Source organism: Phyllostomus hastatus, unplaced genomic scaffold (assembly GCF_019186645.2).
Source record: "Phyllostomus hastatus isolate PE091 unplaced genomic scaffold, TTU_PhHast_1.1 phas_scaffold_1066, whole genome shotgun sequence".
Lineage (NCBI taxonomy): Eukaryota > Metazoa > Chordata > Mammalia > Chiroptera > Phyllostomidae > Phyllostomus > Phyllostomus hastatus.
This window is the reverse complement of record NW_025334004.1, coordinates 13,372,926-13,398,625: the sequence shown is the minus strand read 5'-3', so window position 1 is coordinate 13,398,625 and position 25,700 is coordinate 13,372,926. Positions and strand designations below refer to the sequence as shown.

The following is a 25,700-nucleotide window of genomic DNA, read 5'->3' as shown; positions in this document are numbered from 1 at the left end:
CACTCTCATACATATACCAAGATTCCATATATTAAGGTAAGAATGTGAATTGGTACTTTTGGGGAGAGATATGTGATAATAGCTATCTTTAAATAATTAAAAAACAATTCTAATCCTTGCCAGGGGATACATTCGTTGACTTTAGAGAGAGAGAATGGGGTTGGGGGAAGGGAGAAAGAGAGAGAGAGAAAGACAAACATTGATGTGAGAGAGAAATAATAATTAAAATTTATAAATTTTATAACCTTTGATCTAGCAATTCTACTTCTAGGAATTTACCCTACAGAAATGTTTACATAGGTTGATAGAGATATATGAATAAGAATATTCATGTCAGTACTGTGGGTAATCACAAAAATGTAATGTTCATCAACAAAGGTTTTAAAATAATACAGTTTTTAGACAAAAGGGCTAATATCTTAAAGCAGTGATTTCAACTGGTGTGCCACAAATTTTTAAAACATGCAACACCTTTCAGGGGTACTAACCTCCATTCCTTTAGATTGTCAAATAAAATAATGACATCAGCCAACACCACAATAGCTGTCCTGTGTGAATGAATCAAAATTGTACATTTCTTTTTTTGCCAGGCTGGCAAAAAATACATTTTTTGGTATGCCACAGAATTTTAGTTAGTTTACGTGTGCCATGAGATGAAAAAGGTTGAAAATTGCTTCTGTATAGCAAATTCAAAGTTAACTTTTATTAAATTTTCCTCTATATAAACAATGTTCATAATTTAGTTCAGCCACTATGGAGAACACTATGGAGGTTCCTCAAAAAGTCAAAATAGAGCTACCATATGACCAAGCAATCCCTCTTTTGGGTATCTACCTGAAGAAGCTGAGAACATATATTTGTAAAGATATATGCAGCCCTACATTCACTGAAGCATTGTTCACAATGACCAAGACATGGGGACAACCTAAGTGTCCTTGATGTGGTACACATACACAATGAATTACTACTTGGCCATAAGAAAAAATGAAATACTGCCATTTGTGACAACAAAGATAGATCTTGAGAGTATATGCCAAGTGAAGTAAGTCAGACAGAAAAAGAACCATGATTTCATTCATGTGAGATATAAAACAGAAAGCAACAAATAAATAAACAAAACAAAAAACTCATACAGACACAGACAACAGTATGGTGGCTACCAGAGGGGAAGGAAGGTAGAGGAAGGTAGAAGAAGGTAAAGAGGGTCAAATACATGGTGACAGGAGGAGACTTGACTTTGGGTGGTGAACACTCAATGCAATATGCAGATGACATTATAGAACTGTACACTTAAAACTTCTATGATATAAACTTATTAATCAGTCACCCAATAAATTTAAATGAATTTAAAAAGAATGTTCATTCATTCCATCAATAGTGATATTAAAAACAAAAACCACTAAAAATGACTTACGCGTTGTCCAGAAGAAAAAGAATGAGAACAACTAACTTCACCAACTAAATGAAGAAGAATGTAGGTCAGGTAATATGCCTATTGAAAAATGAATAAAATGAACACCAATGAAATTAACTAGCATAGATATTATCCTAGTATATACTAGGAAAGCTGCCCAGGGAAGATTAAGGATTTGCTAAGGTTAACCAAGTTAGTAAGTAGGAAAAGGCATGCATTTAACCTAGGCTTTCAAATTTCTAACTGAAGGGCACTCCTTTTATCTCATGACTGCTCAAATAAAGGGCTACAAAAATATACTCCCAGTATTAAATTACCAATAACCATTTTTTAACCTCAATCCTCAACTCCTAAGTTTACTAAAGAAATTTATGATAGCAATTAAAAAAAACATTAACTTTATAATTGCCTCTAAATGCCTATGCTATAATAGCAGCCTATGGGTAGAAAGGTGGCATCAGTTATGCTCTTATACACTCTTTTGAGATGACCTAGCTTTGGGTACCTGCTTTTCAAGTTCCAAATGCAGGCTGTCATCAATGGTGCCATTTGGTTGTTCAGCTCTTTTCTTCAAGACCATTTTCTTCAACAAATCAGAAGGCTTCATTTGCACAAGATAACGATATAAGACTGATATCTACCAAAAGAAAGACATTGAATAATACTAAGCAATACAGTTGTTCTTTTTAGGCTACTTTTCTTCAGTGTGTTCTCTGTTCATTTTGCCTTCTCTAATTTTGCCCCTTTGTAGCTTTCCTTACAGGCCAGTGATACCCATTTCTCCTTTACTTCAAAGTCCTCAATTGCTTAAAAGGGATTTTAAACATTTAGTACTTGTAATTGAGGATAAAAAAGCTTAGGGACGAGACCAAATGGCATTATAATAGAGATCAAAGAGAGTGCTTTTTCTGTGAAATTATTTGCAAGTCAGCAAAACGGAATTTCCCTGTGAACAGAAGTCATTGAATTCTGAAAAGAATACTCTTTCGATGGCAGTAAATATCACTGAAAGGATTGAGAGCTATTTGATAATGACCCTGGTGACTCAGGAGTGGGTTCCCAATTTATCTGGCATCAAATCTACTTCAACTCCACTAATGCAGAAACCAGCTGTCTCTTTCAATCTCTGTCCCACAGCACCTTGTGCATACTTTTAACACTGCTCTTACTACACTGTACCACAATAGTTGATTTGCTTTGTTTCAACCACTAGGTTAAGTTTTCAAGGGCAGATTCTCTAATTCATTTTTAAAATCCCTAGTTGAGCATCTTGTACTAAACCCCAATTCAAACAAGAATACTACATGTAGATCAGGTTCTATGTTGAGTTTCCAAATACAACTGTAAGTAGCCCCATTAGTGCTATGAATGTTTGAAAAAAGCCTTCAGGAGTTCTTGGAGTGGCACTTGCATAGCACATGTTTATACACACTCATATATACACCCGATATATTTACTACTGGACAAGTACTGAAGGGCAACTGCATTTTAGGCTATACAATTTAAAGACTATTTAATATTAAAACAGGCAGAAGATGCAATTAATGTACAATAGTTTTGCAATTTCTAATCTTTTAAATTTTTTTCTTTTATTGATTCTGGAGAGAAAAGGGAGGGTTTCTCCTCTCCTCTGATCATACTGATTTATTGACAGAGAGGGAGAGAAACATCAGTGTGAGAGAGAAACTTTGATCGGTTGCCTCATGCCCTGACTAGGGAACAAACCTGCAACCTGGGCATGTACCCTGACCAGGAATCAAACTGATGATCTTCAGCTTTGCAGGACGTTGTCTAATCAACTGACCCACAATGACCAGGTGCTCTTATCTTGTCATAAAATTGAAAATCTTCATAATGTGAACTAATTTCATAAATGATGTCACATTTAGCATATTATGATTTCCCCAGTTTTTATACATTAATTCATCTATATGTCCATACCAATCCTATGGAGATGGCTGTGATACCATCTCTATTTCACAGATGAAGTAACTGAGTATCATTAGTTCAGTATCATTCTAAAGATTACATGGATAGTATTATGTCTGAGAGTCACGATCTAACCTCAGGACTTCTGACTCAGAATTCATCCATTTTCCTTAACCTGACTACCTCTTCCCCTTATTATAAGAAACTAGAAATGTTATGTATACCTGCAGATTACTGGTGTTAGGGATATCTTCATGTTTCTCATCCAAAAGCTTTGAAATAATCACTAGGCTGAGGCACTGTCTCAGTTGCCTGGAATTAGAATTTTAGAATGTATTTTAATCAACATTGCTTGAGAAGCAGATGAGTGAGCCAAAAGGAGTTCTTCTAGTCCTGCTAGTTGAAAATATAATGTTTTAAGAGAAGGCTGTACAAAAATATATAAGGTTTAATAGAATAGTAAAATTTCCTTTTTCTTTTTTAAAAAATATATTTTATTATGCTATTATAGTTGTCCCATTTTTTCCTTCCCTTTATTCCTGTCTTCCCTACAGCACCCCTCCCACTAGCATTCCCCCCACTTAGTTCATATCCATGGGTCATATATAAAAGTTTTTTAGCTTCTCCATTTCCTGTAATAGAATAGTAGAATTTTCATATAAAGAGTTGCCCTGGGGTTCAGGCAAATTGTTGAAAGCGTTTATCTTTGACTTATTGCTAGAAAATGTATTTTATTGCCATAATTTCTTTTTACAAAAAACAAAACAAAACAAAAAACCCAAACTAATTTAGTCATTTTTATAGCATGTGCCATCTACATTAAGTTATTAGATAAAATTGAAAATCATGAATAGTATAAAATGATCTGAGTTAAGTATCAGAATCAGGATGTCAATGCCTATTCTCACAGCTGAATATGAAATAAAAGACTGATCTAACATTCAAGGAATGATAAAAGGAAATAAAGGACCCAAAAGCACTTAATTAATGTAAACACTGTACATTTTTCCTAATGTTTAATTCTCACTTTTCAATACCTTCCACGTGATGTCCAGTTAGGGACTAGCTGTACCAACCACAGAAGGTTGTGGGGATGACTGGAGAGTTCATTTATGGCCAGACAGAGTTCAGGCACCTGAAAACAAAAAACGAGTTAAGATTTTTCAGACAGGTGAGTGAAATCAAACATCCAACTGATCATCCGCAATGATCTTGCCATAATATGAGGGCATTCTTATGAAAGGAACACTTATTTTTAGAAACAGCATGGATTCTAGTACCTATTAAAACATACACAGTATACAGACTCAATTTTATCTTAAACTCTAGAACAGACTGAACAGGTACATTTATCAGAATTTCACTTCACTTTCATGTTTTGTGCTACATCTTATATCTATATATACTTAAATGTTAATATACCTTCTAGGAAGAATAAAGTGGCTTAAATACAAGTAACAGTTTCCAAAGGTGTATAATGAGAGTTGAACTAGACCATGTATCTTCCTGGACCTGAGATTTCTTGCATTTTAAAGATCTTTAGCTATTCCAGTAAAGGCTAACAGAATTGCTTCAAAATAACCTCTGAGTAGAGGAAAGAAGTATGGGATGAGGGTAACAGATTATGTCTTGATAATTATGAAGCTGAGTGATAGGTCGGTAGGGGTTAATTAGTCTTTCCTCTATTTTTGCTCTTATTTGATTTTTTTTACTAAAAAGGATTGAAAAATATAACTTATAAATCTAAAAAAAATTATACACATTTAGCCTCAATATGGTTGCAGAAGTTCAACTTAAATTCTTGCATGTGTGACTTGCTCCACCATTTCTTTTAGGTCCCTGTTCAAAGGTCACTTTAGAAAGGCCTTTCTTGACTGCCTCACCTGACAAGATCGGGAGTGTTCAGGGTGGTATGGCCGTAGACCCTCATCTGAACTAGAGCATTCTTTGCCTTGCTACTCTCTTTACCCATGTCCTGTTTTATTTTTTATTTCTAGCGCTATTATACTTGACATAATATTACAACCTACATTTACTTTATTATATAACCCTCTGACTAGGGTAAAACTGCCATGTGGTTATGGGTTTTGTCTTTTTCTCAGATGTATTTCTAGCCTCTCTACATTAATGCTTGGCCCACAGTGACTCCCCAGTAAATAAATTTTTTTTGGTAGAATAAATGGTTGTACTTTTAGAGAAGATTCTATCTTAATGGATTTAAATACAGTTCCAACAAAGACACTCCCTTCCTCAGTTTATTTTTCATGTGCTGAAGGTCTTAATTGAGCTTAGAAACTGTTCTGCATGCACTATGAAAGTCAAACTGTAATGTTATATAAGAAAATCAATACTAAAGTTTTAAGTAATGTTACCTTTGTGTTCCAATCTCTGATGTTTTTCATCAGGTTTATCAGGAGGCTTTGAAAGTCCACTAGAGGAATCTGCTTCAGCTGTTTTTCCAAACTCATTTTAAACAACATTAAAATCAGCAACATTATTTCACGATCCTGGTAACCTTCTGGATGAATAGACGTACATAAACCTAGAAACTTTGACACAAAGGCAGAGACAAAGCAACCTGAAATATATTTTATTTGAAGAGCTTAAAATAAAAACTGTTAAATGAAAAATGCAAAGAAAAATTATGTAAAAAAACCCAGTCATCTAGAACAAAGCAAAAAATACTCATAGAATAAGCACATTATTCAAGTTTTCAAGATTTTTAAAAAATATTTTATTGATTATGCTATTATTTGTCCCATTCCCCCTCCTTTTCCCCTCCACCCAGCACACTCCCTCCCACCCACATTTCCCCTTCTTTAGTTCATGTCTGTGGCTCTTTTTTGGCTTCTACATTTCCTATACCATTCTTAACCTCCCCCTGTCTATTTTCTACCTACCATTTATGCTTCTTATTCCCTGTACCTTTCCCCCATTCTCCACCTTCCCTCTTCCCGCTGATAACCCTCCATGTGATGTCCATTTCTGTGCTTCTGTTCCTGTTCTAGTTGTTTGCTGTTTGTTTTTGTTTTTAGGTTCAGTTGATAGTTGTGAATTTGTTGTCACTTTACTGTTCATAGTTTTGATCTTCTTTTTCTTAAATCCCTTTAACATTTTATATAAGGGTTTGGTGATGATGAACTCCTTTAACTTGACCTTATCTGAGAAGCATTTTATTTGCCCTTCCATCTAAATGAAAGCTTTGCTGGATAGAGTAATCTTGGATATAAGTCCTTGCCTTTCATGACCTGGAATACTTCTTTCCAGCCCATTCTTGCCTGCAAGCTTTGAGAAATCAGTTGACAGTCTTATGTGTACTCCTTTGTAGATAACTGTCTTTTCTTTTGCTGCTTTTGAGATTCTCTCCTCTTTAATCTTGGCTAATGTAATTATGATGTGCCTTGGTGTGTGCTTCCTTGGTCCAACTTCTTTGAGACTTTCTGAGCTTCCTGGACTTCCTAGAAGTCTATTTTCTTTGCCACACTGGGGAAGTCCTCCTTCATTATTTGTTCAAATAAGTTTTCAATTTCTTGCTCTTCCTCTTTTCCTTCTGGCACTCCTATGATTTGGATGTTGGAACATTTAAAGATATCCTGGAGGTTCCTAAGCCTCTCATTTTTTTTTTTTTGAATTATTCTTTCTTCATTATGTTCTGGTTGAATGTTTCTTTTGTCCTTCTGGTCTACACCGTTGATTTGAGTCCATTTCCTTCCTGTCACTGTTCGTTCCCTGTACATTTTCCTTTATTTCACTTAGTATAGCCTTCATTTTTCCATCTAATTTGTAACCATATTCAACCAGTTCTGTGAGCATCCTGATCACCAGTGTTTTGAACTGTGTGTCTGATAGGTTGGCTATCTCTTTGTTGCTTAGTTGTATTTTTTCTGCAGCTTTCATCTGGGCCATTTTTTTCTCCTCGGCATGCCTGTTGCATAGTAAGGGGTGGAGCCTTAGGTGTTCCCCAGGGAGGGGCAACCCACGTGGCTGCATTGTGACGCTGTACGTGGGGGTGCGGTCTGAGAGGGAACAGTGCCGCTTGCTCCCCTCTCTTCTGGTTTTTAATCACTTCCCCTGCTACCCACAATCAAATTGGGTCCTACTGGTGCTGAGTCCTGGGTGGGTGGGTTTGTGTACATTCTAGGACCCTTTGTGTCTCTGCAACAAACTCTCCTGTGAGGCTGGGAGTTTCTTCCACTGCCACCTCAACCCCCACAGGTATTTACAATCAGAGGTTTGAGGCTTATTTCCCCGCACTGAAACTTTGGGTTGAGAAGTCTGCCTCGCTCCCCAGTTGTTCCTCTTGGTTTATCTGCACACCAATGTGGGACAGCCTGCTCTGTCAGCCACTGCCTCGCCAGGTCCGCCAGCTGCCACCTTGCTGCAATTCCTCTCTGCTCAGCTGCCTGTCTCCGCCCCTCCTGCTGGTGTGGATGAATGTTTCTTCTTTAACTCCTTGGTTGTTGGACTTCCATACAGTTCGATTTCCTGTCAGTTCTGGTTGTTTTTTGTTTTTAAATCTGTTGTTGTCCTTCTTTTGGTTGTGCAAGGAGGTACAGTGTGTCTACCTATGCCTCCATCTTGGCTGGAAGACTCTGAAGATTTTCTTTCTAACAGCTCAATATCATTGATTTGATCCAGTCACTAAAAATGTTTTAACAGTTATTCTTAGTCACTAAGTTACACTGTAATATTTTTTCTTCATACATATTAATTCTAAAAAATTATTGGTTTGAAAAATATTAGTTTCAAAAAGCTTCTTTGTAAAGTATTCCTACAACTATTTTAAATATATACTCTGATCTAAAGCTCTCTTTCTTTCCTAATATTAAAACAAAAATAAAAACAGCAAACATAACCTTCAGTTTTTTTTTTTTGAAGATTTTATTTACTTATTTTTAGAGAGAGGGGACGGAAGGGAGAGAGGGAGAAAAACCACACATCAACATGTGGTTGCCTCTCACGTGCCCCACACTGTGAACCTGGCCCGAAACCCAGGAATGTGCCCTGCCTGGGATAGAACCAACTACCCTTTGGTTCTCAGGCCAGCACTCAATCCACTAAGCCACACCAGCCAGGGCCAAAGATAAACTTTAAAACAAGATTATTGCTAAGAAATTTCAGAGACTGGTAATCACATAGTAAAACATTAGTGGTTTTGTTTTAAAACCATTAACCACAAAACTATATGGTTCCAGCTCTGAGCCAAAGACATAAAAAAGAGTTTCTTCCTACCTTAACCACATTTAAAATGTTGGTTTCAGGAAGAGTTGAAAAAATTGGCTTACAAGATGAATCCTCACTTCCATTCCCCCCCAATGTCATTTGTGTTTCAGAACTATTGAAAAGTAAATAAAAAAACATGAAATTAGGTACAATATTATTAGGTACAACATAAGAAATGACGAACAAAAATGTATATTTTACTGAGGTGTAATTTAAATACAATAAAAGGAATATACCCATTTTAAGTTTTGATAAATATATAAATAGTGTAACTACCATACGAATCAAGAAATAGAATATTTTCATTACCCCTAAAAGTCTCTTCACGCCAAATGGAAGCCATCCTACTGTCTCTCACTCCAGGGAAATACTATTTTGATCCCTATCCCTATGCATTAGTTTTTCCTTGAACAAATACTTCTTAAAAGGAACTGTCTTCATTGCTCTTGGTGTCAGAGAGCTATGTAGAAGGTAGCTCTGACTACAAAGAACACGTAATATTTAAAGGTCTCTTGAATGGCCTAAAGAAACCACCACAGGAATATGAAGAAACAATTCTAAGCACCTCAATTTTGATTGAGGTATGTGAAGGTTCATGAAAGAGGAGACACATGAACTTGGCTTTCATAAGATAGATAATATTTTCATGTTTAATTTCTTTTCTTTTTTAAAAAAGATTTTATTTATTTATTTTTAGGGAAAAAGGGGAAGAGAAGGAGAAAGACAGGGACAGAAACATCAATTCTGGTTGCGCCTTGTGCATCCCCTACTAGGGACTTGGCCCGCAATCCAGGCATTTGCCCTGACTGGGAATTGAACTGGTTACTCTTTGGGTTTGCAGGCTGGCACTCAATCCACTGAGCAACACCAGCCAAGGAACTTAATTTCTTAAAAAAATTTTTTTAATTTATTGATTTGAGTGGGGGAGAGGTGGAGAGAGAGAGAGATCGACTTGTTCTACTCATTTACGCATTCATCGGTTGATTCTTGTATATGCCCTGATCTGGGATTGAACCTGCAACCTTGGCATATCAGGATGATGCTCTAACCAACTGAACTACCTGGTCAGGGCCTTTCTGGGTAATTTCTTAAATAAATAATACTTTCATGGGGTTAAAAAGTCAAGAAGTATCAAGGCACAGTATACTATGAAGAACTGTCCTCCCAGTCTAGACCTTCAGCCATTCATTTCCCTTCCCCACGATCACTACTAGATTTAGTCCTTCATTCCAAATGTTTTATATATATACAAATATATACGAATATTCCTCTCCTCCACACACCTTCAATACAAGTGGTAGCATACTATATACTCTGTTGTGTACATCTTTCTTTTCACTTAATGTATATCATGGAGATATTTCTATATGTGAAGAACTTTATTTTTTAAATGTCTGCCTGGTAGTCCTGTGTCCCTTCCTAGCAGAACAACCTCAGGCAATTTAGTTAATAGCTTTTTGTTCCTGACTCACCTTTCTGTACCTGACTCACCAGTAAAATGGGAATGAAAATACTATCTAATAGCTGCAGTGACTATTAAATGAAGTACTATACATTATGCCCTTAGATCTATGCCTGGCACATAGTAAGCAATACATTTAAGTAGTTTGATGATTATTATTAATGTACCATGACCTGTCCCCAATAGATGGACTATCTTTTGCTCTTGTAGATTATGTTTCAATAAGCGAGACAGGTAGTATTCTGGCAGGTAAACACTAAGAATGGGGATGAGGAATCAGCATGAGGAACAGCCAATGCAACAATGTCTAATGTGGAGTAACAGTAAGCATATCAATTTGTTTTGAACAAAGAGAAAGCAAAACAGAAAGTAGTTAAAATATTATTATTGCATTTTTAAATTAAATTTTGTAATTTTTTCCCTGTCACACATGGTCATGGTTTTAGATTAAGACAGATGTTAAGAATGTTTCTAATTCAAGATCCATTTCTACTTAGAGAAATTAACACAAATCAAGAATGGATATTAAACTTATCAAAGAAATGAATAGTAACTGTTCTTATATAAAAATTGTTTAAAAGAATATTTTTGGCATTAACTGTGAAAAGAAAACTTACACTAGATTGTCTTCATTAAAGTCAGGCTGAAGATTCTCCAGAGGAAACAAAAATCTAAAATCAATTCCCATATTGAAAAACACAGCTGCTATATCAGACAATGATGGGATCCAGGGCCAAACTGGTGAATCACTGAAGGTATCTAATTAATAGAAGAAACATTTTTTTTTAAAAGATTTTATTTATTTATTTTTAGAGAGAGGGGAAGGGAAAGAGAAAGAGAGGGAGAGAAACATCAATATGTGGTTGCCTCTCTCATGCCCCCCACTGGGGACCTGGCCAGCAACCCAGGCATGGGTCCTGACTGGGAATCAAACTGGCGACCTTTCAGTTCACAGGCCAGCACTCAACCCACTGACCCACACCAGCCAGGGCAGAAGAAAATATTTTATCTCAAATTCCGAGTTCACAGACCCATGGTTGCAAGGTGATAGCCTGCATCTGAAACATTATAATCATTTTGTAGAAATGACAGCTGATATTGGTATGTTAACAATATAATTATTTAGAATGATTATATATGAATTACAAATTTTCAAATAAATATGAAAATAATGACATTTATGAACAAAATATCTGAGAGTGATGGATAAAAGGGTGTAAAACTCAGGAGGAAGAAACACATTTTGAAAAAAATTGGAAATAACAATCATAAAGTATCAACTACTGTTAGCACAGGAAGATTTTACCATCTCCACTGTCTATTTGTTCCAATCCTCAAAACAACTAAGACAGCTAGATCACAATGCTTTTTTCACTATAAGGGATTTCAAAGGAGAGAAAGCAACTGTTGTAATTTTGCAGTGGACACTTTTAATCTTCTCAGTGCAAAATCAGTATAATACTGTTGCTCATCAAGAGCCAATTAAAATTAATAGACTAAATAAATAAACTTGCAACTATTTCTACTTACCCAAAACAGTAAGCCATGACTTGGTAAATATTAGGTAAAGGCTGCCACTTGCAAGATCTTATACCCTTTTTCTGAATGCAACTAGAAAAATGCAGATACTAATTTTTGATTAGAGTTTCATTTCATTATTAAAGAATTTAGATTACAAAAATAATTTCTTATCCTATATTCCCAAATATATTAATTTTCAGCAATACGAAAGAGACCACGTACATAGCAACCAATAATTCACACTGCTAATCACCATTATATACTCACCATTTCTAATTGTTATTTCCATCAATGTACTTAAAATCTGCACGGACACAATACAGTCTGTATGAACTGACATCATCTAAATAGATAAATGATAAGAGTATTGAGAGAGAAAAAAAAGGAAACATGAGCATTTACTATTTGCCAGGCACATATACAGGTGTTTTATGAGTATTTCATTTAATACATATAATAACCTTATGAAATGGTCATACATCACACATAGGAGCAAACAGGCTCATTACTCTACCCAATGTAATACATGAGTAGTTGGAATTTAAATCAAGGTCTGATTCTGATTCAGGGCCTTTTCCATTCTAACATGTTTGTTTTTATAACTTCATTTATAATAAGACAAATATAATATTTAAAACTATAAAAAAATTTTGCTAATTCATATCATGTCATAAAACCCCAAAATCATAAAGGAAAAGGCTACTTAGCTCGATTACTTCACAGGCAAAAAAAAAACCCCAAAACAAAAACAAAAACAAAACAAAAAAACCCAACAACTAGTAAAAATATTGAAAAGACACAAATATGCAAACTAATATACCAATACACTTGTTTTTTTAAATTTTACTTTTCCCCATTTTTTATTGTTGTTCAAGTACAGTTGTCTCCATTTCCCCCCCATTCCCACTTCCAATATATTTGTAAAAAGATGTTCAATATCACCAGTAATCAAAGAAAAGTGATTAAGAAATCATCAGTTGACTTCAATATTGGTGAAGATCGAGACTACTGATAATACAGTGTTCACAAGTATACTAGGAAAGAGGTAGTATGCCCAGTGTGGGGATAATTTAGTAAAATTTAAAAAATAATTTGGTGCCCTGGCTGGTATGGCTCAGTGAACTGAGCACCAACCTGTGAACCAAAAGGTCACTGGTTCAATTCCCAGTCAGGGCACATGCCTGGGTTGCAGGCCAGGTCCCCAGTAGGGGGAGTGCGAGAGGCAACAGGTTGATGTATCTCTCACACATCAATGTTTCTCTTTCTCCCTCTCTTCCCCCCTCTCTAAAAATAAATAAATAAAATCTAAAAAAAATAATTTGGTAATATTTATGCAAAGTTATTGTCCTTGTACCTTGATCTAGTCAGCCTTTTTACACAGGAATTTATATGCGAGGCATATAATTACTATAATTTTATAGGACAATTTTTTTGGAATAAAAGCTTGTGTTTAAAAATGTTTTTTAAAAGTCACACTGAAAGTAATTTTTAAGTGGTTTTATGGAGGAAAATATAGTTTATTTCTGTCTCTTTCTCTTTTGCTTTGGAGTCATAGATTATAATACATTTAAATGTAAAATATAAGGAGGAATAACCCAAACTCTGGCTTCAATCAGGCAAACAGCTTATATCATTACAAAATCATCCTATGTGAATAAATCTTTGCTATGATGTTTGTGTTGTAATGCTCTGCCACTGGGGGGCAGCACCATTAAAAGGCATGTTGGACACTAGAGAAGTTTTGGATAACAATTTTGTTGTGGAGGTGATGAATTCTGAGGTGGGCAACTGGAAATAATTAAATAAGTGTATAAAGAAGTGTATACAACAATCAAATATCTACCAATTAAGATTGGGTTAAATAAATCATGGTAAAGAACTACAAAGGAATACTATAAAAGCCATTAAAAAGGATAACATCTATACTGATAAAAATACTCAATAATTTATTGTCATCTGAAATAAAGTTATAAAAGAGCATATATTTTATTTATATTGTTATACTGCAATCTATATACACAGAGAACAATCCAGAAAACACTAACAGCCCCTGGAAACTGGGAGTTCAGCCTTATTTTTAATTTTAATACCCTTTCCATTTTACTTGAATGCCTCACGAACGTGAATTCCCTCTGAAAATGGTAAGACAAAACGAACAAAAAGACCAAAAAACCCTGTCTTTCTGGTCTACTACATTTAGACCACAAAGATGCAAAACATTTTAACAATTAAATTTACGAAATATTAATTAGGACTGTAGCATTAAAATAAATGTTGACATTTATAAGAAAAAAAAATTGTAAGTTGGTCTCCCCATCATGAAAAATAAATTTGGAATTGGAAAGGAGGATTGAGACAAAGTATTTTAAAAAGAGAAAGTGCTTAACAAACAATTACTAGTTTGGTTTTCAAAGAGTAAATATGAAGAGTATATAAAACTTCTTAATAAGAGGGCTATATATAAGGGGGATAAATGGTAGTGGAAAAAATACAATAAAAAATAAACTGTTTACACAAAGATATGCTTGAATGCCATCATTAGGGCTTTTTTTAAAAGCTTTTATTTATTTTTAGATAGAGGGAGAAATATCGATGTATGAGAGAAACATAGATTGGTTGCCTCTCACATGCCCTCAGTTAGGGACCTGGCCTGAAATCCAGGCATGTCCCCTGACTGGGAATGAAACTGGTAACCTTTTGGTTCACAAGCTGGCACTCAAACCATGGAGCTACACCAGCCAGGCCATCATTAGGGGTTTAAAGGCCATAATCATGGGCTCACATCAAGAAGATGAAACTTAATACAGATGATTGCAAAGTCTTACTTGTAAGTTTAAGAAAAGATATTAGAGAATAATGAGCCCTGTCATGAGAGCAAATGAAATTCTGAATTGTAATAAACAGAAATATGTGGGTGGAGTAGATAGGTTAAGAATCTTGCTAGAAACTGTTGGTAAGAAAGACCATATCTGAAGCATGTGTGGGGAGGGGAAAAACACTTTAGGAGTGACACAAGCTAAAGATCTATCAGAAGGATGGTCAATAAAGAAACTGGAAATTTAATGACTACAGAATGTTTAGTGTGGGAAGAGATGAGGGTCATGATAGTTATTTAAAAATAACTGAAGGGCCCCGGTCAGGTAGCTCAGTTGGTTCAAGTGTTGTCCTCAGTACACCAAAGTTTCGGGTTCAATCCCTGGTCAGGGCACATACAAGAATCAACCAATGAATGCATGAATAAGTGGAACAACAAACTGGTGTTTCTCTCTTCTTTCCTCTCTAAAAATCAATAAATAAAAATAAAAATAAAAATAAAAATAATCTGTCTTTATAGTCAGATAAGGCATATTCTGGGAAGCTATAGAAAAGGTAATTACTATCACTAGATTAAAAACTGTAGGGAGGCCACTTTTTATTTAATTAGGACTGTTAAAAAATTACAAGTAATCAGTTACTGGAAGCAAATGCTCCTGCCCCATAGCCTACACCACCTGTTACTCTCTCTGCCTAAAATGCTCTTCTCCCACATAGTGGCAAAGCTCATTCCATTACTTTCTTCAGGTCTTTTCTCACACCTCACCTTATCAGTAAGGCCTCACTGATACCCATATATATATAAAGCAAACTTTCTTTCCCACTCTGATATTTTCTGTATCTATCTACCTTAGCTTACTTTTTCTTCATAGCACTTAACATCTGACCTAATATATGTATAAATGTGCACACACACACACACATTTATTGTCTGTCTCTTCTGTACTAGATAGAATGTGGGATTCATGAGATCAGAGACACTGATTTTTTTTCATTGCTCTTCTCTCCAGTGTCTGGCATAGCTGGCACTCAGAACTGCCAGGTTTATAAAAAAAATGAATAAAAGGCTATACTGGAATAGCTAGTTCTTGACAAATACAAGATTCTTTGAAATGCTATCTTAAAACCCAGAATAGAAACTCCATGTTTGTCCCACTTCTCATATAATAGTTATAGTCTCTGATACCACTGATATTTATAAAGATACCATATAAATAATATAAAAATTAAGAATTATTTTAAGTAGATTTAAGAGTTAAATATGAATGAGGAGGAGAAACATTGTTAGAGTTGCATAAAAAATATATGAATAGACCTGGCTGGTATAGCTCAGTGGATTGAGTGTGGGCCTATAAACCAAAGGGTGGCTGGTTTGATTCCCAGTCAGGGTACATGCCTGGGTTGCAAGCCAGGTCCCCAGTAGGGGGTGCTTGAGAGGCAGCCATATATTGATGTTTCTCTCCCTCTCTTTCTCCTTCCCTTCCCCTCTCTCTTAAAATAAATAAGTAAAACCTTTAAAAATATGTATGAATAGTTAAATATCAGTATACAAGTCAAACCTTAAAAATGTATGCAGGCACCTCCACAAAAATAGGGAAAAAGGGTAACCCCTGCAACGTATATAAGCACTAAAAGACCTCTTCTGAAACTAAGTATAACAGTGACTTACCAACATGATGAAATGTTTCAGGTACAACTAACATTATTGATTATCCTGCACACTACCTGCATTAGTATTTTCTTTACTTCTTTACACCTATTCTTTTTTCCTTAAAAAAGAAAAAACAAGATCCTACTTATTCACCATTAGAAGGGAAGGGAGGGAGAAAGAGAGGGAGAGAAACAAAAATTGATGTGAGAAACATTGATCCAAAGGTCCAAAGATCTAAAACAAGGACCAAGCCTGCAATCCAGGCATGTGCCGACTGGGAATCAAACTGATGACCTTTTGCTTTACGGGATGATGCCCAACTGAGCCACACTGGTCAGAGCTACATTGATTCTTTTGCCTCATTTGTATCCACTGAAATCATGTGCTACATTGTATTTTTCTCTAGTACTGTGCAAATAAGATTATATTTTAAATTTGCTTTTGACTGGGAAAAACAGTAGGAGGCAACTATAATCCCCACACATTTCTCTTACCCGAAATAGCCACTTTAACACAGGTACAGGACACTGGACATAATGATAAGCAGAGGTAAGGAAGCCTTGTGTTGTCAAAAAAATCTGATCTGTCTTTCCTGATCTGAAAAAATAAAGTAAAATCAGTGTGACTGTTGACAAGAAACTTCTACCACCACATTCTGACATAATCTGGGAAATGAACAAGCAAATCATCCTAAATCCTTTCTTAGGTGGATTCTACCCCAATAAAGATGGGTTACTTATAAAAGAAATTCAATGAAGGGCCTAAAGCTGTCTACGGGCAGTGTTGATAAGGAGGAGAGCCTGTCAAGTCTCAGGGCACTGTCTGTTTTTGCCAACTGGGGTCTGTACTTCCATAAAACTCAGAATTAATGTGATTTCTCTGGATCTGAGATATCATGCACTGAGAGAAATTAGCTCTGGGGTAATGTGAGAGACTGCTAGTTATCTATCCCAATATCTATGTTTGCATTTCCTCTTGGTAACTGAACCCTGATTTTTAGCTGGGCACACTGGCTGCCTGAAATTAAAATCACTCCGCCCTGGCTGGTGTGGCTCAGTGGATTGAGCGCCAGCCTGCAAACCAAAGGGTTGGTGGTTCGATTCCCAGTCAGGGTACATGCCTGGGTTGTGAGCCAGGTCCTTAGCAGGGGGCACAAGAGGGACAACCACACATTGATGTTTCTCTCCCTGTCTTCCCCTGTGTCTAAAAAGAAAATTTAAAAAACAAAACAAAAACCTCAGAATTAAAAAAAAAAAATCACTCTCCAGCCTTCCTTGTAGTAGGTATGGCCATGCTGACTAAGTTCTATGCAACAAACCCTAAGTAGAAATGCTGCGTGGGATTTCTTGGAACTTGAATATAAAGGCTGGAACTCCAGTGCCAACTAAAGCAACCAAATGCTAAGGATGGTGGAGAAAAAAGATTACATGGTGAAACAGCAGACCTGGACTTCCTACCTTTGAATTCTTTCACATAAGAAAGAAATATATTTCTTATTTAAGCCCCTGATATTTTGACATTGTTTAGTCATTGTTATTATATACCGATCTTAATGCTAACTAATAAGGTATATGATGTACCAAACAACTATTTCACACTGCTTTCTATAATTAAATAATACAGCACAAAGGGCAATAGTAATAAAAAAGAGGATTAAGAAACTGGATTGGTCATAGCAGAAATTAAACTTTTAGAAGATTATATCCATCAGAATCTTAAAGTAATTTTTATATGTGAAGAAGTAAAATGTCTGCTTTTTTACTTACTTAAGAATAAGCTTCTCTACAGCACTTTGTCCAATAAAACCAGAGTCTCTTAAATCCAAGGTATACTGATTGAAAATTTTTCCAGAATTGAAGAAATTAAATATTTCTTCACCTGGATGATGATCAGGAATAGCATCAATTGTAATTGAAAATTTCTTTAGAAATTCCCTGAAATTAGAAAAAGCCATTAAATAACAAAGTTATACTGTATATAATTTTATGCTTAAAAGTTGGGTGTAAAGCAAACTTTTCTTAGGACCTATGTCAATCCCAGATTAGAATTCTAACATGAGAACATGTGTTTTGCTCCTCACACTTTTTGCTAGTCATTAGTCCAAAGCCACTAAATGTGTGTGAGAAGAAATAACCAGGAGAAAAGACAAATGATGTTAACTTGGTCTTAATGTTTGTCTTCCAAATCCATCACAGATGGATTAGAAACCCATCACAGATTATCCACTAAGTAAATAACCATCAATTGCCCATTTTATAAAAACAAAATTTAAAAATATATAAACTTAACAGGGCATACATCATGAAAAAAGGGTGTACCTGTGCTCTTCTAAGAGGCCATCCTCATCATCTGTACTGTCTTGATCTCCAATTCTGATTGGGGATTTAATGCCTCGGCCCTGTCTTATATCTTCCTGTAGTTGCTTCTGCAGTTCATCTAGCCTGAGAATTGACACAATATTACTATAAATGGTTGGCTCTAAAAATAAAAACAATTTTTAGCTTATGCCTAAAGGTAGCACCAAGAAAAACTCTTATTAAGTATACTGTTATAAGACAAACTTTGTTTATACTTTAGGTCAAATCATGTCTCCCAAATACATCATAATGTATGTTATAGGATATACTATTTTCATTAAACACAACAAATCTATCTTAGGTCTTAAGTCTTTTACCCAGCCTAGAATAGTATTCCATCACAGCCCTGGCTGGCTTGCTCAGTTGGTTGGAGTGTCATCCTATGCACCAAAAGGTAGTGGGTTCAATCCCTGGTCAGGGCATGTACCTAGATTGTGAGTTCGATCCCCAGTTGGGGTACATACAAGAGGCAACCAATCAATGCCCCCCTCTTTCTCTCTCTAATAAACAAACATATCCTTGTGTGAAAATTAAAAAAACAAAGAAAAAGAATAGTATTCCATGACACAAAAAACTTGAATGTTACTTTATAGCTAGGACTTCAAGAATGATGTCTAAATCTTTAGAAAAGGGGAAGGGAAAATGGCAAAAATAAACATTACTAATTTAATGTTTAATCTCTCATGCTCGTTTTTCTTTTTCTTTTTTAATCATCACCCAAGGCTATGTTTATAGATTTTAGAGAGAGGAAGAGAAACAAAGAGAAACATTGATGTCAGAGAGAAATATCGATTGGTTGCCTCCTGTATATGCCCTGACTGGCGATGGAACCTGCAACCTAGGTATGTGCCCTGGCTGGGAATTGAACCCACAATCTTTTGGTGTATAGGGCAATGTTCCAACCAACTGAGCCACCTGGATAGGCCTCTAATGTTCATTTGACTTCCAGTAGACCAACAACCTGATATTGTTAACTAGGCTTTCTAGCAGCAGTAATTATCATTGTTATCATCATCACTGTCACAACACCTAACCCTTATTAAAAACTTGATGTGTGATATACACTGTACTAAGAACTTTATTAACTTTTTTAACTCTCACAACTCCATATGTAGTTTATAATTACCCATTTTATACATGAGGAAAAAGACATTAGAGAAACTTACTCAAGCTCACAATGCGAGGAGCTGGGGTTCAAAGTCAGAGTCTAGCTCTGAAGTCCTTCCTTGCTTATATAACTCATCAAGATTACGTTTTTTAAGCTGAGGTCCTTATCCCCAACTCCAGCCCCACAGTAGATAAGTGTAATACAACAGTAAATGACGGATAAATGTACTGCTCTATTACAACAAGAAACAGTCAATTATCAGATCAAACTAGCATCTCTGCCTTTGGTCTGTGCAATGTTCAATTTTAAATAAGCAACATCATTTTTGATCTATCACAAATCACATGAATTCACACATTTAAAGAATTTTATAATGTAATTTTTCTAATTATATTCAGAAAGGGAAACACTTCTGACCTAGTAAGATCTGCAAATCCTGTATCTAGCTGCTTAGTTATCAAGTTTAAGACACAGACAACTTCAAGAAGTTGAAGACAACTTCAAGCCAGTTGAGCTTTTAGTGAAGGTCCCTGGGCTCATTTCAAGGATATTCCTTCAAGGAAGATATTTTTCCCATCTCATTAGCAAAAGCATTTTGTAACTAGTTATGTAAATTTCATCAGGGTCACTGTGACCCTCAAACTCTTTGATTTTTTGTGTGTGTATGTCAGAGGTGTCATTCACAACTAAACTGCCTCAAAAGAGTATCATTTTTCGGACTGTAAAACATATTTTACCCCCAAATTTGGGAGGAAAAGGGGGTGGCGTCCAGTGGTGGAGCGGGGCCACAGGTTATTAAATATTTTACTACATTTTTTTGCTTCAAAATTTTTTCCCTATTTTCCTCCTCTAAAAGCTAGGTGCATCTTATGGTCCTGAAAATATGGTTAATCTGATGTAGAAATAACATGTTTGGTTATACTGGTATCAAAACTGGGGACTAAGCAGGCATACAAACATGTAAAAAAAATTGTACCCTGGCAAACAAAAATCCCCAAACAACCTAATTAAAAAATCAGCAAAGGACCTTGAATAGACATTTCTCCAGACAAGCTATACAAATGCCAATAAGAACATGAAAAGGTACTCAACGTCATTAGCGAAATGCAGATCAAAACCATAATGAGATACCACTTCATACTCCTTAGGATAGTTATTATCAAAAATAACAGAAAATACCAAGTCTTGCTAAGGATGTGAAGAAACTGGTACCCTTGTGAACTGCCGGTGAAAATGCACAATGGTGTAGCCACTATGTTAAACTGTATGGCAGTCCCTCTAAAAATGATGCACAGAATTACCATATGATCCAGCAACTGCACTTCTGGGTATATATCCCAAATTGAAAGTGGGTACTTGAAGGCATATTTGTACAGCCATGATCATAACAGCAATATTTACAATAGACAAAAAATAGAAGCAACTCCAGTATCCATTGATGAATAAATACAATGTGGTGTCTATATGGAATTCTGACACATGCTACAACATGGATGAACCCTGAAGATATGCTAAGTGAAGTAAGTCAATCACAAAAGGACAAATGCTTATAATCCCATTGCATGAGGTATTTAGAATAGTCAATTTCACAGAGAAAGTACTGATGGAATGACTGTTGTACCAGGGGATGGGAGAATGGGGAGTTATAGGTTAATGGATATGGAATTTTAGTAAAGGAGTATGAAAAAAAATGTTCTGGAGCTAGATGGAGGTGATGGTTGCACAACAATGTAAAGGTACTTAGTGCCAGTGAACCATACATTTAAAAGTGATTAAAAAGGTAAATTTTATATCTATTTTATCATAATAAAAAAGTGAAAATTCTACTAAGGCTTTTGATCAAGAATTTCAGGTATCAGGTCACAGGTGGCAAACACAAGGCCCGTGGGTCAAATCCAGCCCTCCACACCTTGTTTTATCTGGCCTAGGACCTTGTTTTTACCCAGAAGCAGCGCTGAGCTCCTTGCCCCTAGTTAAGGAGTAGTTACATTCATACAGTCCTAAAATTACATTTGCCCCTTTGAAGGCAACCTCGAGGCTGATGTGACCCCTGATGAAAATGAATTTGACACCCCTGAGTTAGATAGTAGTTGTTATAAGAAAAAAATTGTATTATTAATTAATGCAGTATACCATAAAAACCTGGAGCCTCTGATCCAGCCTATGAACAAGAATATCTTATTTCTAAAACAGTATTTAAATTTAGTCAGGTAATCAAAATACTAACTAACCTTTGGGTGTCTTCCATTTCCTTCACTAGACGCTCTAGAGTATTTGTGTAAGTTCCACTATGAACATGTTCCTAAAACAAGAAGAAAATTTAGGAATACTTTATAACATATCTTAGTAAAAGAATTGGGATGTTTTAAGTTACTCAGAATACTAAAGAATATTTTCTATTTCAATAACCTGGGCCAGGAGGATACCTTTCTTAAAAAAGAATTTTCACCATCATGCTTTAAATCTAGTATTTTGTACTACAGGCAATTTGATTTTACCATCTATAAGAAAAGGCACTACTTATAAAACCCTGCCAGTCTTAGAAGCTGACTGTAAACACCCAAGGGCTCCATGGCTATCCTGTCTTTATTTTTAAATTCTATTTTAGTGGAATTAAACTATTAATTTTTAGGTGTTACCATGAGCATTAACACCTTCCCCACCAAATTTTACAGACATATTAGAATTTAATTCAGCTTATTCCCAAGATAGAATGAAGCACTTTATAAATAAAATTGCACACCACAATTAACAACATTCTACACTCTACCTTCATTTACAGCAGTGGTCTCCAAAGCAGAGGGTGTGCAAGGTGATCCATTGGGGTGCAGGAAGAAAATAATAGAACTTCTATTTATATGGAACTTCTATAGATACTCTGTAGAACTTAGTCTATAGTAACTTCTACATAAATTCTATAGGAAAATACTTTTTTTCTTCTTCCTTTAAATTGTTTTTGCATATTCTTTAGAAAGTACATAGTGATACATGTATTAATCTATAAGTATACAAATATATTGGGGTGCATGCTCAAAATTTTTTTTTACTAATAGAAATGTGTGTGATCAAAAAAGTTTGGAGACCACTGATTTACAGTAATAAAACTAAAGATAGGGGAAACCCATTAATCAAACAAAAACTGTACCAGTTGCAGACCAATTATGAATCATAACAAATACTGGATTTTAAAATAAGTTCTAACATTCTATTCTTCTTTCACTAATCAATCCATCTTTCCCTCTTCAAGTAAAGATAATGTTATAGAACTACTTACTGTATAGTCTGATGACTGAGATCCAAGCCCCTTGGAAGGAACAGGAGGCTTTCCTGTAGATGCAGGAGTCTGATTGAAGTTCCAAGGCATTATTTCTTCCAGTGGTTTTAATGTTTCCTCTTCCTCATCACTGTCTAGGTTGTAACCTAAACTTTCTTCATCACTATCAAAATCACCCCTTAGTTTTCTTTTCAGTGCATTGCTACCTGCATTGGAATTTCCTGAACTCTCTTTTTCTGAAGGGGTTTTATCTGAAGGTGCTGTAGGACTTGGGATACATGGCACAACTTCCAAAGCAGCTGGGGGAGACTTTGTAGGAGTGCCATTTTCTGAATGCAAAGATCCCCCAGAAATTTTCCCTGAAGGTACATTAGAATCAGCCTTATTAGTCTTTGCTTTGTGTTCCTTGTGTTTGGAGGACTCTGCAGAGTGCCCAGAACATTCTTTAGATGAGGACCGCTCTTTTTCTTTTTTAGGAACTGAAAGAGTGCAATTTTTAGAATTTAATGGTACCCGAGAGGAACCAGCACTTGGAACATGGGAAAGTAAAGGTAGAAGTTTTGTCTCCTTTGCTGCCACAGGGCTGGCAGTTTTATTTTTCTGAAAGTTGCTAGATTTTTTAACTGCAGACTTTTCCTGAGGTAAAGATAAGTGAGGTTTCTGTATCTTAGTCTCTTTGGTACTTGCCACACGGACTTGGTCACTATTCCTGGAAGAATGGTGGCCAGAATTTGAAGGTGCCAAGCCTGCAGAGGAACAATCTGCTTCTTCATTCGGTTCCCTGGATATATCTTCCAAGCGCAATACATCACCAGGTGTCTTCAGTGCAATGTGTTTTATAAATTTCTCTCTCTGATGTGGTCCGTCAGGACGCTTCTCAAGGAAAGACTCTTTAGCTTTCGGCATTAGAGATTCTCTTGTGCTTTTCAGATCTGAGTCCGCAGAGTTCCTTTTTCTTTTGTCAGGAAATTTATTCTGCTTAGAGCCTGCTAAAATTTAATTTTTGCCAGATTAGTGAAAATATATTTTCCTATCTTACTTAAGTTTATTCAATTAGTATCTAGAATACCCTGACAAAATGTTTAGATTCTAAAAGTTTAGGCTGAGATTATTCATCACATATGGAATTTGGAAAAAGTTAATACCATCATTTATTTTTTTAACTGATAAATATTGGTCAGTCCAAGAAATTTAAAGCCAATGACAAAAGCTGATTTTTATTTCAAAACTATTAAGTTTACTACCTAAATAAAATTAAAGGTATAATTCCCCCAAACATAAAAAACTACGTATCTATATCAAGGAAAGGATTCCAAAGGCACTTTGCTTCCAAGTGCATAAACACTCTTTCTTAGACCAAGGACTACATGGTTCCAGAAATGTAACACTTCTATATCTAAATTTACATTACCTTAAAACACATATACGGTAACTAGTTGAAAGCAGACACATTTTAATTTCTTAATTAAAAAAATTAATCCAAGTTTTCCACCCTAGTATTTAATTGTTTATCCTTTCCCATGTATCCCTCTAGTCTTCAGCTATGTTATGGGTTAAACTGTGGCTCCCAAAGTGGTATGTGAAATCCTAACTCCCAGAACCTCAGAATGTGATGTTCATTACAAGTAGTGTTTCTTACAGGGGTAATCAAATTAAAATGAGGTCATCAAGGCAGATCCTAATTCAGTATGACTAGTGTCCTTATAAAAAGAGAAATGTGGACATGAAGACATACATGCAGAGGGAAGATGATGTGAAGATACACATGGGGAATGTGCTGTGATTGGACTGATGCATCTACAAGTCAAGGAACGCCAAGGATTATAGACAAACACCAGAAGCTATAAGAGGCAAGGAAGGATCCTCCCTTAGAGTTGTAAGAGAAACCAAGGCCCTGCTGATAACCTTAATTTTGGATTTCTAGCTTCCAGAACCATAAAGTAATACATATCTGTTGTTTTAAACCACCTAGGTTTTGGCAACTGTTATGGCAGCCCTAGACAACTAATATAAGCTGGGTTAGTAGCTCCGTCCAGAAGCACTTTAATAACCACAAAAATTTGAGTTAACCAGTTTTTAAAAATTTCTTATTGTTTAAAAATGTGGTTTCATTAATTCACCCTTAAAATTCACTCATTAAAAATTACTATATAATCAGTATTCTCAAAAATCAAATTTCCCTAAATCAAGTTTCTTTCTGTAATGGCAGATCCTCCATGTTTCCCCACTCCCCAAATCCTCAACAGATTAAAAAGAAAAAGACACAAACAAAAAAATCCTCAAGAGTCAAGCAATTTGGATACCTTGATGAATAAATATTCTGAAAAATTCATCTTATAAAAAATAAATTATAAACAAATGTTCCATGTCCATTCTTCTACAGGTATCTCCTATTACCTGAAGAAACCATTTATGACCACTCAGTTTTCTGGGGCTCAATGTTTTGTTATAAAAAATAGGGGTCCCTTATAGTGCAGGATAAGAAATCAAGTTAACTAAGAAAAAGGGAAGACTTGGGGTACACTTATACTGATTGTCTTAAGTTTGAAGGTTATAAGAAAGATAGCTACAGAGCTGCCAATTTGAAGTTTGGTTCCATTTCCCTAGAGAAGTCAGACATTTACATACAGCTAGTAATGAGAAGAAATTCCTGCTTTGTTCAGGAACTGAATTGAAGACTTGTCCAGGAGGAGAGAAAAACTATTTGTGAGCAAAGTTTAGGAAAAATCAGCTTATTAAGAAATTTTAACATCTAGAATTAGAGGAAGGTGAACTGGTACTATAGTTAGGCTTCCTTTTTGCAAGCTCTGTAGGGCAATGGATTACCTGCAAAAGTTTCATGATTCTTTTTGCACCCCTTGGACAACCTTCAGAGTGAATGTTTTATAACATTTCAAATATGTATTAGTTGGGGGAGGTAGGTATAAGGGGACTAAATGGTAATGGA

At 35.6% G+C, this 25,700-nt stretch overlaps 1 protein-coding gene across 3 annotated transcripts in view; it reads right to left on the bottom strand.

Annotated features, from left to right (window-relative positions):
- The window catches only part of SLF2 (SMC5-SMC6 complex localization factor 2), a 44,252-nt gene that overhangs the window by 10,661 nt on the left and 7,891 nt on the right, over positions 1-25,700 (bottom strand). Inside the window, exons 5-17 of one of the 3 annotated variants that reach the window (XM_045854149.1) lie at positions 22,754-23,742; positions 21,711-21,781; positions 18,333-18,455; positions 17,781-17,948; positions 16,509-16,611; positions 11,817-11,892; positions 10,646-10,787; positions 8,576-8,678; positions 5,716-5,892; positions 4,381-4,478; positions 3,568-3,655; positions 1,920-2,051; positions 1,415-1,492 (exon numbers count right to left, since the gene is read on the bottom strand). In XM_045854149.1, coding sequence (XP_045710105.1) covers positions 1,415-1,492; positions 1,920-2,051; positions 3,568-3,655; positions 4,381-4,478; positions 5,716-5,892; positions 8,576-8,678; positions 10,646-10,787; positions 11,817-11,892; positions 16,509-16,611; positions 17,781-17,948; positions 18,333-18,455; positions 21,711-21,781; positions 22,754-23,742 — 2,348 coding nt within the window. Of the gene's footprint in view, positions 1-1,414; positions 1,493-1,919; positions 2,052-3,567; positions 3,656-4,380; positions 4,479-5,715; positions 5,893-8,575; positions 8,679-10,645; positions 10,788-11,816; positions 11,893-16,508; positions 16,612-17,780; positions 17,949-18,332; positions 18,456-21,710; positions 21,782-22,753; positions 23,743-25,700 lie in introns of those variants that run through there. The other 2 variants (XM_045854150.1, XM_045854151.1) reach the window with 2 other exon arrangements.